The following is a 13191-nucleotide window of genomic DNA, read 5'->3' on the forward strand; positions in this document are numbered from 1 at the left end:
GTTTGATAACTTGGAATGGTAAGTTTCTGGGGGGGACGCCCTCGTGTTTCACATGCATGGGTGGATGCGTGGATGCATGCAGCGTTTTCAGCTGGTCTAGACCCCTCGTACGATGCAGACCCTGGAAATATGAGGATTGGATGCTGCTTCAAGACTGAACACCCCTTCATTACATATCATGATTTACATAACGTCATCAAATAAGTTCGTCCCCCAGCGATAATTATGCCAGCGCCAATCTCACTCCTTGAGATACTTGCTCGCCTTCTGCCGCAAGCCCAACACCGTCTGCACATGCTCCCTGCTCAACACGCCGCCCTCATGCCTCGCCAGCACCAGCGCCGTCTTGACCGTACTCTTAATCTCCCTCCCATTCAGCTCCACATTCGCCAGCCCGTCAAAGTCCGCATCGCCAATCGCATGCTCGCCCGCGCCCAGCCTGCCGATGAAGTTTGTCCAGATATCCCGTCTTGCGGCGCGGTCGAGCTCGGCGTACGGCATGATGAGGTCGAGCCGGCTCTCAAATGCCGGATCGAGGGCGCGCGCGCGGTTGGTGGTTAGGAACATGATGCCTTCGTAGTACTCGAGCAGGCGGAGGAAGACGGAGACGAGGCTGTTGCGGTGGATGCTGTCGACGTGGCGCTGCTCCATGAAGACGTCTGCCTCGTCGATGAGCAGGACGGCTTTCCAGAGGGCGCAGCGCTTAAGGGCTCGGTTGAGGCTTGTCTCGAGGACGCTGGGGTAGCTGCCGAGTTCCGAGGCGCTGAGGGTGTAGAGCGGGGCGCGGATCTGTTCGGCGACTGTGTAGGTTTGTTAGGGAGATCAGCTTTGTCAAAAGGGGGTGTGGGATTGATTGTGCTTACTGGATTCTGCGGTCAGTGTTTTGCCAACTCCTGGCGGGCCGCATAGCAAGAAGGCCATTCCGCGACCTGGTGATTGTGTTAGTGAAAAGCAGCAGAAGGGAGGGTATCAGCGATCTACCTTTCCCCGTGATGAAGTCGTCAAACTTGGAGGCGCCTGACTGGTAATCCTGGGTGAATGCAAGAATAAGCCGCTTCTGGGCGTCGTCCATTACGAGATGCTTGAATGCGTCCTCGTCCCACTCGATGTCGTGGATGCGAGTAACTTCGACGTCAACTGGACGCTGTCAGTGCAAGAAATTAAGGTATATAACACAACCTACACCAAGTTTTCTTGCTGAGGGAGAATCCCTTTACAGTAGGGACGGCGAGAAGACATTGCTCATCTGTGAGCGGGTTGATCTTCTCACGCCGTTGGAGAAGACCAGGATCGAGCGCTGCGATCTGCTCCGGAGGAGAATATCCAGACGGCGCTGGAGGTTTGGTAGGCGGAGGGATGTATCCAGCAGGCAAATGTGAACTGTTCGCGTTGAACGGATCGATCATGCCACAGCCGTTGTTGGCAGAGTAATCATCGTCACACCCGACATCTTCGTAGGTATCGTGGTTCATGCCGGAGGGTTTATTCTTGTTCTCACCAGGGTTGAGCGTGAGCAGTACAGGCTTCCTCCCATTATGCAGCTTATAGTGAGCGTAAGCGTCAATGATGACCCGCTCTTGCACCTAAGTGAATCTGATCAGTTCTAATACCTGCAATGCCTGGGCAACCTACGGTCTCGGTTTCGCCATTGCGGCCTTCGTTCTCGCGTCCAAATGCCTTGAAGTGATAGCCACAAAGACTTTCAAACTTCCTTCCACGCGAAGTCAATTCTGAAATAAGTGCATCGGGGTCATGGTGGAGACGAAGCGGGTAAGCAGCTAGAGTTGTAACATCAAGTGCTCCTTCGTACTCCTTGATGGTAATCCTGTTGCAGCGCCAGCCGAAAGAGGTGCCGTCCCAGTCGATCATCTTCAGATACACCTTCCACACGTCGTCGCCTTTCATGTTTGCGATTCTGGAACTCTCGAACTTGACCAATTTAGCCACAGATACCAGACCATTGATTCTTACAACAAGTAGCTCATCTGGAGGATAAAGAGCCCACAAGAACCGCCAGAGAATCAACTTTGTGTTCTGACAGTCTTCAAGCGCCGCCACAACCGGCTTCCAGTTATTCTCAAAGATGGTGAGCAGCGCAACTGCGTGGTTCTGGGTTTCCTCGTCGTCTTCTTCCATGAGATGGTCCTCATACTCCTGTCTCCGGTGGAAGTATGTAGAGAAAGGTGGGTAAAAGTGGAAGGATGGATCGAGGCTTGGCTCATCCGTTCCCTGAACTTCAGTGAGAAACTGACGTAGTTTGGGACTGTTGACCGCGATGCTTCGAGTCTGCCATCCGATAGACGCACTGTATCGAACCTGCCGGTGAATGAGTGCGTACGTGCCACGCATCATCTCCATTCGTCGAGCCTGCTCGTCTTCCTTTTCCACGAATTCAGGTGGCTGATCGGACCAAAACACGCATTGACTGCAAATGCAGCGACCGAATGCGTAGAGATGCTTCACATCAAAGTCTGCCTCGGAGTTTGGACTTGGCTCCTTGTTCCCGCTCTCGTCGGCAGATGGAGCATTGAAGTCAAAGGCACCGCAACTTGGGGGAGGTGGCATACTGGGAGGGAATGACGGAGGCATTGAACCAGGAGCTAATGGCATGAACGGTACTGGATACGATTCGGCTGTCGGCATGCTCCCAGTAGAAAGCTTCTTGTCACTTTTCTTGCTGCTTTTCTTGCCCTTCTTTATATGCGCTGAGTCTGGCGGCGGCGGCGGTGGTGGTGGCAGGCCTGGGTCGAATCCCGGCGGCCATGGTGGTGGTGGCATTCCTGGATAGCTTCCCGGCAGTGGTGGTGGTGGCCCTGGATAGATTCCCGGCGGCGGCGGTGGTGGTGGCAGTCCTGGGTGTAATCCGATCGGCAACTGTAACGGAAGAGGCGTATTTGAATGTCCGTCTTTGTACTCTCTGTCAAAAACAGCAGATACGGAAGCCCAATCGGGACCGCCATAGTATTCGGCCATGGTAAGTCGAGGAGAGGTTTTTGGCTTTGGCTTATCGCTGACCCGAAAGGAAACAGGATGTAGGGCAGTACTGTGGAGAGCTGCAGCTATATATATAGATACACATATGTATGTTATATGTAGAGAGATGAGCGAATTTCCTCATAGGACGGACGGACGGATATGAGGAGCTTGAGGCATAGGGCAGCGGAAAGTGAGAGCGGGGAAGGTTCGGATGGGTTGTCAGAGCAACGTTTGCCTGAAATTCACTCGCATAGAACTGATCGGTCGGAAGTGCATCTGTTGTAGAACACGAAAAGACAAGGCAACAGCGGCGCCAACGCACGTAAGACCAGGATACCGTTTTTGCACCACTCTGTGAGCTTTGTTGAGACTCCAGATGCATCCAAAGCTGTGACCGGCTGCATACATTACATATAGACTTGATTGGTGCTTAGGCCATGTCGCAGATGTGTCAATTGCTGCCTATTGTAAGGTCCAGGCTGACGCGGTGAGAAAGAAACAAGGCGTCGCCAGCTCAAGGAATCGTTACAACCATTCGCCCTGTTACTTCGTCCTTTGTGAGTTTATCGATGATGGCTGGGGCTTCTCCGAATTCATGTACTTCGATTCTAGGCTCCACAAGCCCATCCATATTCCACTGCAACAGTTCGCTCATCTGCGCCTCAGTCCCTGTCGACGATCCCTTAATAACCAGACCTCTATTGGCAATCTGTATGGGCGAGAGTGGTAAGTGATAGTCTCCTCGCGGCAGCCCAACACACACGAGAACACCGCAATTTCGAACCAGATCTGGAGCTTGTTCATATGCCCTCTCCGAGCCTGCGACGATGATAACAGCATGTGCTCCCTCTCCATCAGTCATGGACTTGACCTTCTCGACGACATTGTCTTTCTTGTAGTCGACAAACTCGCTAGCTCCAAGTCTCAGACACAGCTCTTTCTTGTCGTCGCCTCCATCAACGGCTATGACCTTGTAACCCTTGGCTCTCGCCGCGATCTGCACGCCGATATGTCCAAGTCCCCCACCAGCTCCAATGATAGCAACCCACTGACCAGGCTGTACTTCTGGTGCAACCAGAGAAACCGCGCCAGCCAGACTCAGCCCAGCACATAGAAGCGGTGCCGCCACTTCAGAGGCAATGCCGTCAGGAATATGCGTTACAAAGGCCGCATCTGCAACGGCATATTGCTGCAAAGTGCCCCAGCACGTCCGGCCAGTATTTCCTTGCTTCGAACAATTGTTCGCTCGGCCTTGACTGCAGCTAGAGCAATTCCTGCAGGCAGTCCACAGCCATTTGATACCCACTCTCTTCCCGATAAGATCTTCGTTGACGTTGAGCCCGACGGTGACGACTTTGCCGACGCCTTCATGACCGGGTATTTCCGTGTATTCGCCCATGCCAAGTACATTGCGACAATCCGAGTGACTGCAGAGCACCCTGTGAGTGACCATAACTCGGCTGATCTATGACATGTATACAATACCAAAGGCCTGTACACTCCATTCTCACAAGGACTTCACCTGGGCCTGGCCTCTTCACCTCCACGTCATGCCGGATATCTAGCTTCCAGTCTTTGCCTGGATTCACAATCCAACAGGCGGTCTGCCTGGAAGGGATTTCGCTCATTTCAACGTGATTATCGTCGTACTCAAACTAGGCAATCGACTCAACCTCTTTCAATTGAAGCTTCCAGCACTTAAAGGGGGAGCTATTGGATATTATAAACCTCCGCCAATTCCTCTCTCTCTCTCGCGATTTGCCGATGCTGCCCCGCACCGGCTCACTGAATAAGCGACATTCGGCATTTGACCTGTCTGGTACGCGGCTATATCGGCTGCAGCTTCCGCCGTCCAAGTCTTTCGTGGAGATGCTTGACGGTTTCAGCTCTGATGCGGCATCGAGACCAAATTTAGGGTCGATGTTCTGCTCGCGATTTGCATCGGTGTGGGCACGTCTCCTGCTTCTGGAATCGCCATAGAGACTCCAAGAGCATTCTCTGGATGTGTAGAAGGGTGTCGATAGCCTCTTTCAGGCTGCAAGAGCCAGTGCAACGATCCTTTTCCCCCTATCACCACCCATGAAGTCGCTCGACTGGTCTTCCTCCTTGAAGCCAGAATCAAAGTCCATTTCGATACTGGCTTCGTATGCTTTGACGACAATCTCTTCATCCACCCGCACTCCACCCTCTACCAGCGCTCTTATGATTCCTGCAATCCGCGATATCTCTTTCCTCGTCTCCATGCCAATCTCATCATTCTGGCTCGAGTAGATCTCTGAGCTGATGCTTTCCTCAATTCGCGTGATGCTGACATCCTTCCCGGCGGCAACCGGCTCCACGTGTTTCGAGATCCAAATGTATCCGTTTACTCCCAGAATGACATCAATCTCGCCTCCACCACGCGCCGTAGTCAGTGTGAAGAGCTGTCTTCTAGACCTCGCTACTCCACCGCTCTTGCCCCCACTACCACCAGTACCGGTCACACTAATAAAGTAGCCGTTGCGCAATTTTCCGTATTTCAAGCTCCTCGTATGAAGTGAGGCCGCGCCATCTCCATGTATAGTCTGAACCTCTGCAACTACCAAGTCTCCCTCCGTGAAGAACGTCCTGATGTTGAGCTCGTCGACAGCAGTCCTTCGGCGAAGTATACCGCCTGGGAGATTGATAGCGGACAAGGGAAGCGAAGCAAGCAAGGGTCCGGCAACATCGACCCGCCATCTTTTGGATTGAACTTCGACGATGCGACCAATGACCAAATCGCCAATCTCGGGAGTATATCGAGCACGGAGGGGTACGACGGAAAGGAGTTTATTCGTTTTTAGCACGGTGCCGGCAACAGTACTAAGTATTGTAGTGGAGTCGTTTGGAACGTAGGTTCCATGGCCGCTGTAGCATTGTTAGTTCGGTGATCCTTCCCTTCAATGTCACATATCTTACCGCATCCATTGCACGTCGTCCGTGACCAGCTCGCCAGGCGTAACAATCGAGTTGGAATGTGTCTTGGGCGTCAGCGATACCCCACCATCGAGCCCGCCCATACTCGTGTCGCCTTCAGAATCATATTCATCGTCGTCTCTCGACACGGCTGGTAGGGTAGCGGCGGGCGCTGGCGGTAGGATGGTGAAAGGCATCCTAGATATCACTTGTGGTGTGGAGGCAGAAGCTGTTTATAGAACATTCATTTATCAAGACCGGGAAAAAAAAGAGCACCTTGAAGAGCAGGGACCACCTATAGAACCTAGACACTGCAGGTATTTGTGGAGCACAGGCGCTACGCTGAATGTGGAAATCAGCTAGTATCGGCCAGCTTGGATGCCATAAGATTTAATTAGCCATCAACAATCAGACTCTGCCTTCACCCTCGCACGACTGAAATGATCCACTTGCTACATCATATATTCATGTTGAAGTCCAAGAAACGATTGCATCTATACGCAGGAACTCGTGAGCAGTGTGAAGCGTAACCCTTGATAGCAACGGTTATATGTAAGGTCAGTCACTTTTGCACCAAACAACCAGCTAAGTCAACTACACGCTTTCGTTTCAGCGACTGGAATTTTGACTTGCCGGTCTTTTTCCGCAAAAGTTCTACCTCTACGTCCTTGTCAGACGTTCTCTCTTTCTTTTTCGACACTCCAAAACCATGGCAGGTCCTCGAGGTAGGTTCAACTTCAAAGGAGGTTTGACTGTCAGGCCAAGATCCTCACCTGGCCAAGCAACGCCTCCGAAGAAGCGGAAAACTGATTCAAAAAGTACCGCGGCATCTCCCAGCCGCTCGGTTGTCATAGATCTAGGATCAGATTCGAGCGATGCAAAGGGGCCACCAAGGAAGAAATTGAAGTCGAACGCTTCGTCAAATGCCAGAATCCCGAAATGTTCCCCAAATCTACCCGAAGAAGAATCGAAACTAGATCCTTCAAGGCATTCTCCTCCGGCGGAGTCTTCGCAGAAGTCCAGTCATGCACTTGATGTAGAGGATCTTGTCACCATTTCATCCGACTCGGCTGACGAGGAATTGATGCAGCTAGCGGAGGAAGAAGGATCAGACTCAGACTTACCTTCAGAGTCATCTGATCCACCAGAAGAAACGTTTCCAATAAAGGTACCCACTTCACCGAGGCTGCCCCCGCGTAATGAGAGAGAAGAACGTTGGGAGGAGATCAAGTCCATACTGTACACGCGCCCACTGACCGAGAGCGCAGCACGCATTGCTGAATTCGGCGGTATCGCTGTTGAGGAGGATGCACTCGTCAAAGACCTGCAGCGCAAAGACGAGAATTTTGCTATACTGTTAAAGAGCATCCTCACGAAAAATGCCGACTCAGCCCAGCTCAAATACTTCTACGAGCTCCTTCAAAAGCAATACAACGAGTTGATGAAGCGGATCTCAACTGAGAAGTTCACCGACAGAAGTATCTCGTGGGACTGTAAAGGAGGTTACGGGGCAGATTGGGCTCACGCAGCCACCCACGATGACCAGGAAATCCACCCTCAGCATCTCAAAGGGGTTATCAGTCCCTTCGACGCCGCCCAATATATAAGAGACATCACCTGGACCATCAAATTCGTCGGTACTGATGTACGTGCACGTCTGGCCAGGAATGCCAGGGTCTTGTCACAACATGTCGAAAGCCTCGAGGCAGAGAACCAGAAACTCAAAGACGAAATAATAGTGCTCAAAGGCGGAACAGTCAAGCCAAAGTACGTCTTGCCCGTTGGCAAATTCGGTGAATCATCTCACTGGGTTCGTATGAAATGGAGCGAGGACGTCTGCAAACTCATCTCCGACCCGCTTGGTTATGGCAAACCCATCTACGATGACGACCACTATTGGGGTCTCGGAACGAAAATGCTCAAGAACCCTACATCCCCAGCAGAAGCAGCCCATCCCTGGTTCCTCAACAAGTCTGCCGGCATCGCCACTCGCTTCAATCACCCCAAGGCACTCTTCATGCTCTGGGAGGGCAGCCTCGGCGAAGAAGCCTTCTACGCGCCCGCTGTAAAATGGCACTCCAACAACGAGCCTAACCCAACAATGCCGCTCCTCACCGAGGAAGACCGCCGCAAAGCCCTCTACATGCACTGCAACCACCAGTTCCGCAAAAACTCGCCCTTCATCATGGCGTCCAGCAGCCTCGCATACGTCTCAAGCGTCTGGCAGTATCGCCTGCGCGCCAACTATCTCCTACAGCACGTCTCGCCCGTGCTCTTCCTCAGCGTCATCAGCGTCGCCGCGCGCCTGCTCGACTCCCACCCAATCCTCAAATTCACCGATGAACTCGCCTACTACAACATCTCACACCCCGAAATGTCCATCCCCTGCAATGGCTCCCCCGCCTTCTCAACCGAGTATCTCCTCCCATACATTGTCAAGTCTTCTCATGTCGTCGGTACGTACAAGCTCGATGGCATCATGGCTACGCAGCAGCGCTGGAAGATGGTCGAGGAGATCCGCCAGAAGGGCAATGGGGCGAAGAGTACGAGGCCGGTTGTGGTGGGCAAGTTCATGACGGATGCAAAGGAGAGGGACGAGCAGTGCTTGCAGCGGTGGTATGACAAGAAGATTGAGAAGCAGGTGGACGCGTTCAACACGATGGCCTGGCATCCGGAGTGGCAAAAGGCCGGGGAGTTTAAGCGGGATCGGGATCTTGAAGCTGATAAGAATCGTGACGTGATCAGATATTAGTGGTGTTGCTGTTGCGTGTTAGCCGTGACTACGGAGCATACGAGACAGGGACAGTCTCGGCTGGTGAGGCTTGCTTGTTTTCGGTGCTTGTACTGTAGTACAAAGAGCACACGATCCCTCATCGATCTTCAAGACCAAAAGCGTTTGAAGTTGTCATTCTGTAGCATGACGTAAGTGAGGAAATGATCTTTGCTTCTGGGTATCTTCTATGTTTTACTTCTGTAGCCACGAGCCAGCTGCCCAAGCACCAACACACCCAAGTAGCGTTGCCGCTCCTACGAGTTTCTTCGTCCAGCCGTTCTCGTCGCTGATCCTTATTGCGCTCTGCCTCCTCTTCGACTCAGATTTCGCCACGGGGACTCGTTCTTTGGACACCCCCTCTTCTACCGACAGCCCATCCGACGTATTATGCCGCTTTTGCGCCTGCTGTACCATCCTCTCAATAGCGGCCATATCTTCCCTCCAGGCCGTCTCATTGCCCCTCCCCTCCATCTCTACATTCTGCACATTGCCAAAGAAGTCCATGATCAATCTACTCCGTGCTGCTGACTCGCCGCCAGGAAACAGGTCGTATCTGATGCCTGGGTCGCTGTGAATCTTGCCAGGATCGTAACTGTCGAATAGCTCGCCCATTGTCAGCTTTGACGACGGCTCCTGCACTTTCGTCTCGAGGAACTCGAGGTTGTAGTAGGTGTAGCGGTCGATGACGGCGACGCCAACGTCGTTGTCGGCGTGGTGCGAGTAGGACGACTGGTCGATTTCGGAGGAGCCGGTTGCGAGGATGTTGGGCGAGTAGAATTTGGAATACATGGTGTTGGCCTGGCAGGTGTCGATCATGAATAGGATCTCGTGGTAACTGGGAAAAACGTTAGTGCGTGCAGGTAGGTAGCATAGTGAGGATAGGGAGAGCAAGAAACGCACCGCTTTTTCTCGTACATCTGCTCAAAGGCATCTGCGAGGTCGAAGGCGCTGATTTCCTCGGCGTCTTGGAACTTGAGAAACTCGTCGCCGCCGTGGCCGGTCATGTATACGAGAATGTTGCTTCGGTCGTCCGTCAGCAGACGCTTGCTTCGAGGCATGTCCTCTCCAACGCGGTCTGTCATGAGCCTAATGAAGTTCTCTACAGTAACCTCATATCCACGGTAGTCCACCTCTATGTTGTCACCATACAGGTCCAGCGCACGGTCTGCGTTGTTGTATACTGTTCCGGGAAACACATTGCGTGGGTTGCAGGCCATGTCATCGGGCAGCATGAGGATGATCTGGGAGTCGGGTATCCCCAGACGCTTGACTGTGCGGTATAGGGAGAGGACATTGGCGAGATGGCGGTAATTGAACCAGAATCGTGAGGTGGAGACGAGGACTGCCCAATTTGAAGTATGTTCGGCGAGCGTCGGATGAACGAGGAGGGTGATCTGGAGGAGTGGGAGGATGAGAGAGCGAATGGAGAGCATCTTGGCGCCTGGTGAAGCAAAATGCTCCAAAATACCGGATGGAAGACCAAAGGAATTGAGAAACTACTGCATAGCTTGAGTGAATCTCACCCAAGAAGCGATGTGGAGTCGTGGAGTTGGAGTGGTGCTTAGAGATCAGGGTCTCGCGCCGCGCTTGGCGTCTCGCTAAACGCGCGCCAGTCGGCGATGACTCGGCCAGATCCGTCATCATCTCTACCATGGATTGATTAGATCGTCAGCTGTGCATTTCAGCTCCGGAGCTATCGGCCATAGCTTCAAGCACGACATCGACTCCCTCCACCATGCAGCAGCCGCATGCAGCACCACGCCCCTATCGAACTCGACTCGCTCGATATGGCTCCAGACAGGGGCAGCAACAACACCACCCGCCTCCAATCGTCCAGAGTGCCCGCCAACATGCGATCCTCGAACGAGTCTGATACTCACGAGCGGACCGAAGCTCAGCGAGAGCTCGCCCAGCGCGCCAGTGCGCCTCAAAACTTCACGATAAGAGGCGTGCTGGTGGGCCTGGTCATAGGAGTCGTGATATGCTTCTCGAACATGTACTTTGGTCTGCAGACCGGCTGGGTTAGTGGCATGGCCATGCCGTCTGCTCTACTTGGCTTCGCATGGTTCAAGGTCGTCGCAAGGACACTGAGCTATCCCTTCACGCCGGTGGAGAACGTTCTCATACAATCGGTGGCTGGATCTGTGGGGACCATGCCACTTGGCTGTGGCTTCGTAGGCGTTCTCCCAGCGCTCAACTTCCTGTTGAAGCCGGAGGAGAATGGCCCGCTGGATATCAGTCTGTGGAAGCTGGTCGTTTGGGCGCTGGGAATCTGCTTCTTCGGAGTAGTATTTGCCGTGCCCTTGCGGAAAGAAGTGATCATCAGAGAGAAGCTGAAGTTCCCGAGCGGGACGGCGACAGCGCTGATGATAGGCGTCCTACATGGAGAAAAGCATGATGCAAACATAATAAAGTATCGACCGCGTGAAGGGTCACAGGTGGATGACGAGCAAGAGCGGCTTTTGCCCTCTTCTGACGATGGGCCTGAAGGTGCGGACGCCGAGACCGCACATCAAGATGAGGCAGTCAAATCTGCGATAGCAGCTGCTGATTGGAAGGCGAGAATCCGCACGCTAGTTATTGCGTTCGGTGTCTCTGCTCTCTATGTAGGTGTATCCTTGGAGTGACTGGCGTAGATACTGACTGTAGCCAAAGACTCTTGTATCCTACTTTGTCCCACAGCTTCGCGATGTTCCGTTCCTTGGCCTACCTCTTGCGCAGAAGTGGCTGTGGACGCTCAACCCTTCTCCAGCTTATGTTGGTCAAGGTATCATTATGGGCCCGGCCACGACTCTGCATATGCTATTAGGTGCCATCTTAGGCTGGGGCATTCTGTCTCCGTTGGCCAAACAGAGGGGCTGGGCACCGGGCCCAGTGAACGATTGGGAGACTGGTAGCAAAGGCTGGATAGTCTGGATCAGCCTTGCAATCATGCTGACCGATGCGCTTGTCAGTCTTGGCTGGTTGATAGTTAGACCTCTTATATCATATGGTCGGATCATCTTGCCGGAACTGTGGCGCGAGGTCGGCAATCATTCCTGGAAGGATATTGTCACCCTCAACATACACCCAGGCAGTGGCACTTATTCGGGTATCAGAGACGGCCATTCAAATTCTTGGTCTGGCAGTTCGCTCATAAAGAAGATAAGAGAACATTCTGACGGCGAGGAAGAGCCAGACGCTCCACCTGAGCACCTGATTTCGAAACGGACGACTCTTGTTGGATTGGTGTTGTCCATCATCGTCTGCGTTGCTGCTGTTCACATAACATTCCCTGGCCTAGTACCATTCGGATTGACACTTCTTGCACTTGTGTTTGCCTTGTTGATGTCAATCATGGGTGTCCGGGCCCTGGGGGAAACAGATCTAAATCCAGTATCTGGTATCTCGAAGATTACACAGCTCATATTCGCAGCTATCACCCCACCAGGGAAAAACGCTGTCATCATCAACCTCATCGCGGGCGCAATCAGCGAAAGCGGTGCTCTGCAAGCCGGAGACTTACTGCAAGACCTCAAAGCTGGTCATCTGCTGGGAGCTGCTCCAAATGCCCAGTTCTGGGGCCAGATCATCGGAAGCACAGTGGGTGCTATTGTCAGCGCACTCGTATACAAGCTTTACGTCAGCGTGTACAAGATTCCTGGAGGCCTGTTCCAAGTTCCAACAGGATATGTCTGGATCTTCACTGCCCGGCTCGTGACTGGCAGTGGGCTCCCACCCATGGTGACAGAATGGGCGAGCGGTGCAGCTGTGATCTGGTTTGCACTGACCGCAGCAAGAACATATGGGAATGCAGTTAAAGCTAGGGGTAACAGAGCACCCTGGATTGATTATGTTCCCGGTGGTATCGCTGTTGCTGTTGGTAAGTGAGACCGGACGCTTCGTCAGACATGTTCTAACACGATTGTAGGAATGTATAACACGCCGTCATTCACCATGGCTCGCACGATCGGTGGTCTCATCAGCATGTACTGGAAGCACTACAAGAAGCGGGAAGAGACCCCGATCATTGTCCTAGCGAGTGGTTTGATCCTGGGAGAGGGTGTTTTCAGCATCGTGAATTTACTTCTGGCTAGTGCCAAGATCCCACATCTGTAAGCAGGGAGTCGGATATCTAATCATTTCGAACATCTTCCGCGTATTCTTACAGTAATCATAATTATCTCGAGATGTCACCCGAAGCTTATGGCCTCGTATTCGATATGACAGGTACTGTGTGATCAGCTCAAGATTCTGAATTGCGAAAGTGCGCCTCGCGTGCGAAGAAGACGCCGTAAGACAATCGTTGTGAAGTGTGTTTGGACGTTCGGTAGCCTGACAAGGCAATTGAGTCTGGGTGTCGGTAGATTCGGTATCCATTGCCCCGAAGCGAAACCTATGATGCCAACGTCATTTTCGGTGATCATACTATCTATGGTTTCCCCAGATCTACCTACGGCTTCGGATATCGCGTCAAGGTTCCCTGCAAGTCTGCACCTAGTGCCGGCATTCTTTGACTTCTTGTTCGG

The 13191-nt window shown here is 52.7% G+C and overlaps 7 protein-coding genes across 7 annotated transcripts; 2 read left to right on the forward strand and 5 right to left on the reverse strand.

The window, feature by feature from the left end:
• Positions 1–16: 16 nt before the first annotated feature.
• Positions 17–1013, reverse strand: EJ05DRAFT_350642 (P-loop containing nucleoside triphosphate hydrolase protein). Its single transcript, XM_033740998.1, has 2 exons — positions 864–1013; positions 17–800 (listed from the first exon to the last, which is right to left on the reverse strand). Exons 1-2 carry the CDS (start codon positions 919–921, stop codon positions 241–243), a joined length of 618 nt encoding a protein of 205 aa, XP_033600855.1. The 5' UTR covers positions 922–1013; the 3' UTR covers positions 17–240.
• Positions 1014–1470: 457 nt separating this feature from the next.
• EJ05DRAFT_350535 (uncharacterized protein) lies at positions 1471–3232 on the reverse strand. The gene has a single exon (XM_033740996.1). The coding sequence runs from the start codon at positions 2971–2973 to the stop codon at positions 1561–1563; it is 1413 nt and encodes a 470-aa protein (XP_033600856.1). The 5' UTR covers positions 2974–3232; the 3' UTR covers positions 1471–1560.
• A 258-nt stretch (positions 3233–3490) lies between these two features.
• Positions 3491–4981, reverse strand: EJ05DRAFT_527806 (alcohol dehydrogenase; the record flags this gene model as incomplete). The annotated part of the gene is made up of 2 exons (XM_033748894.1): positions 4462–4981; positions 3491–4403 (listed from the first exon to the last, which is right to left on the reverse strand). The coding sequence occupies exons 1-2, from the start codon at positions 4602–4604 to the stop codon at positions 3491–3493; spliced, it is 1056 nt and encodes a 351-aa protein (XP_033600857.1). The 5' UTR covers positions 4605–4981.
• A 25-nt stretch (positions 4982–5006) lies between these two features.
• On the reverse strand, positions 5007–6107 carry EJ05DRAFT_499931 (exosome complex exonuclease Rrp4; the record flags this gene model as incomplete). Its single annotated transcript, XM_033746921.1, has 2 exons — positions 5007–5862; positions 5914–6107. The coding sequence occupies 2 exons, from the start codon at positions 6105–6107 to the stop codon at positions 5007–5009; spliced, it is 1050 nt and encodes a 349-aa protein (XP_033600858.1).
• Positions 6108–6342: 235 nt separating this feature from the next.
• On the forward strand, positions 6343–8668 carry EJ05DRAFT_475726 (uncharacterized protein). The gene has a single exon (XM_033743871.1). The coding sequence runs from the start codon at positions 6620–6622 to the stop codon at positions 8660–8662; it is 2043 nt and encodes a 680-aa protein (XP_033600859.1). The 5' UTR covers positions 6343–6619; the 3' UTR covers positions 8663–8668.
• Positions 8648–10217, reverse strand: EJ05DRAFT_475728 (glycosylphosphatidylinositol transamidase). The gene is made up of 3 exons (XM_033743872.1): positions 9584–10217; positions 8737–9518; positions 8648–8670 (listed from the first exon to the last, which is right to left on the reverse strand). Exons 1-2 carry the CDS (start codon positions 10114–10116, stop codon positions 8876–8878), a joined length of 1176 nt encoding a protein of 391 aa, XP_033600860.1. The 5' UTR covers positions 10117–10217; the 3' UTR covers positions 8648–8670; positions 8737–8875.
• A 253-nt stretch (positions 10218–10470) lies between these two features.
• On the forward strand, positions 10471–12781 carry EJ05DRAFT_492747 (oligopeptide transporter-like protein; the record flags this gene model as incomplete). The annotated part of the gene is made up of 3 exons (XM_033746053.1): positions 10471–11289; positions 11339–12545; positions 12594–12781. 3 exons carry the CDS (start codon positions 10471–10473, stop codon positions 12779–12781), a joined length of 2214 nt encoding a protein of 737 aa, XP_033600861.1.
• Between the last annotated feature and the right edge of the window lie 410 nt (positions 12782–13191).

This window comes from Pseudovirgaria hyperparasitica (genome assembly GCF_010093815.1).
Source record: "Pseudovirgaria hyperparasitica strain CBS 121739 unplaced genomic scaffold EJ05scaffold_7, whole genome shotgun sequence".
NCBI classification, from domain to species: domain Eukaryota; kingdom Fungi; phylum Ascomycota; class Dothideomycetes; order Acrospermales; family Acrospermaceae; genus Pseudovirgaria; species Pseudovirgaria hyperparasitica.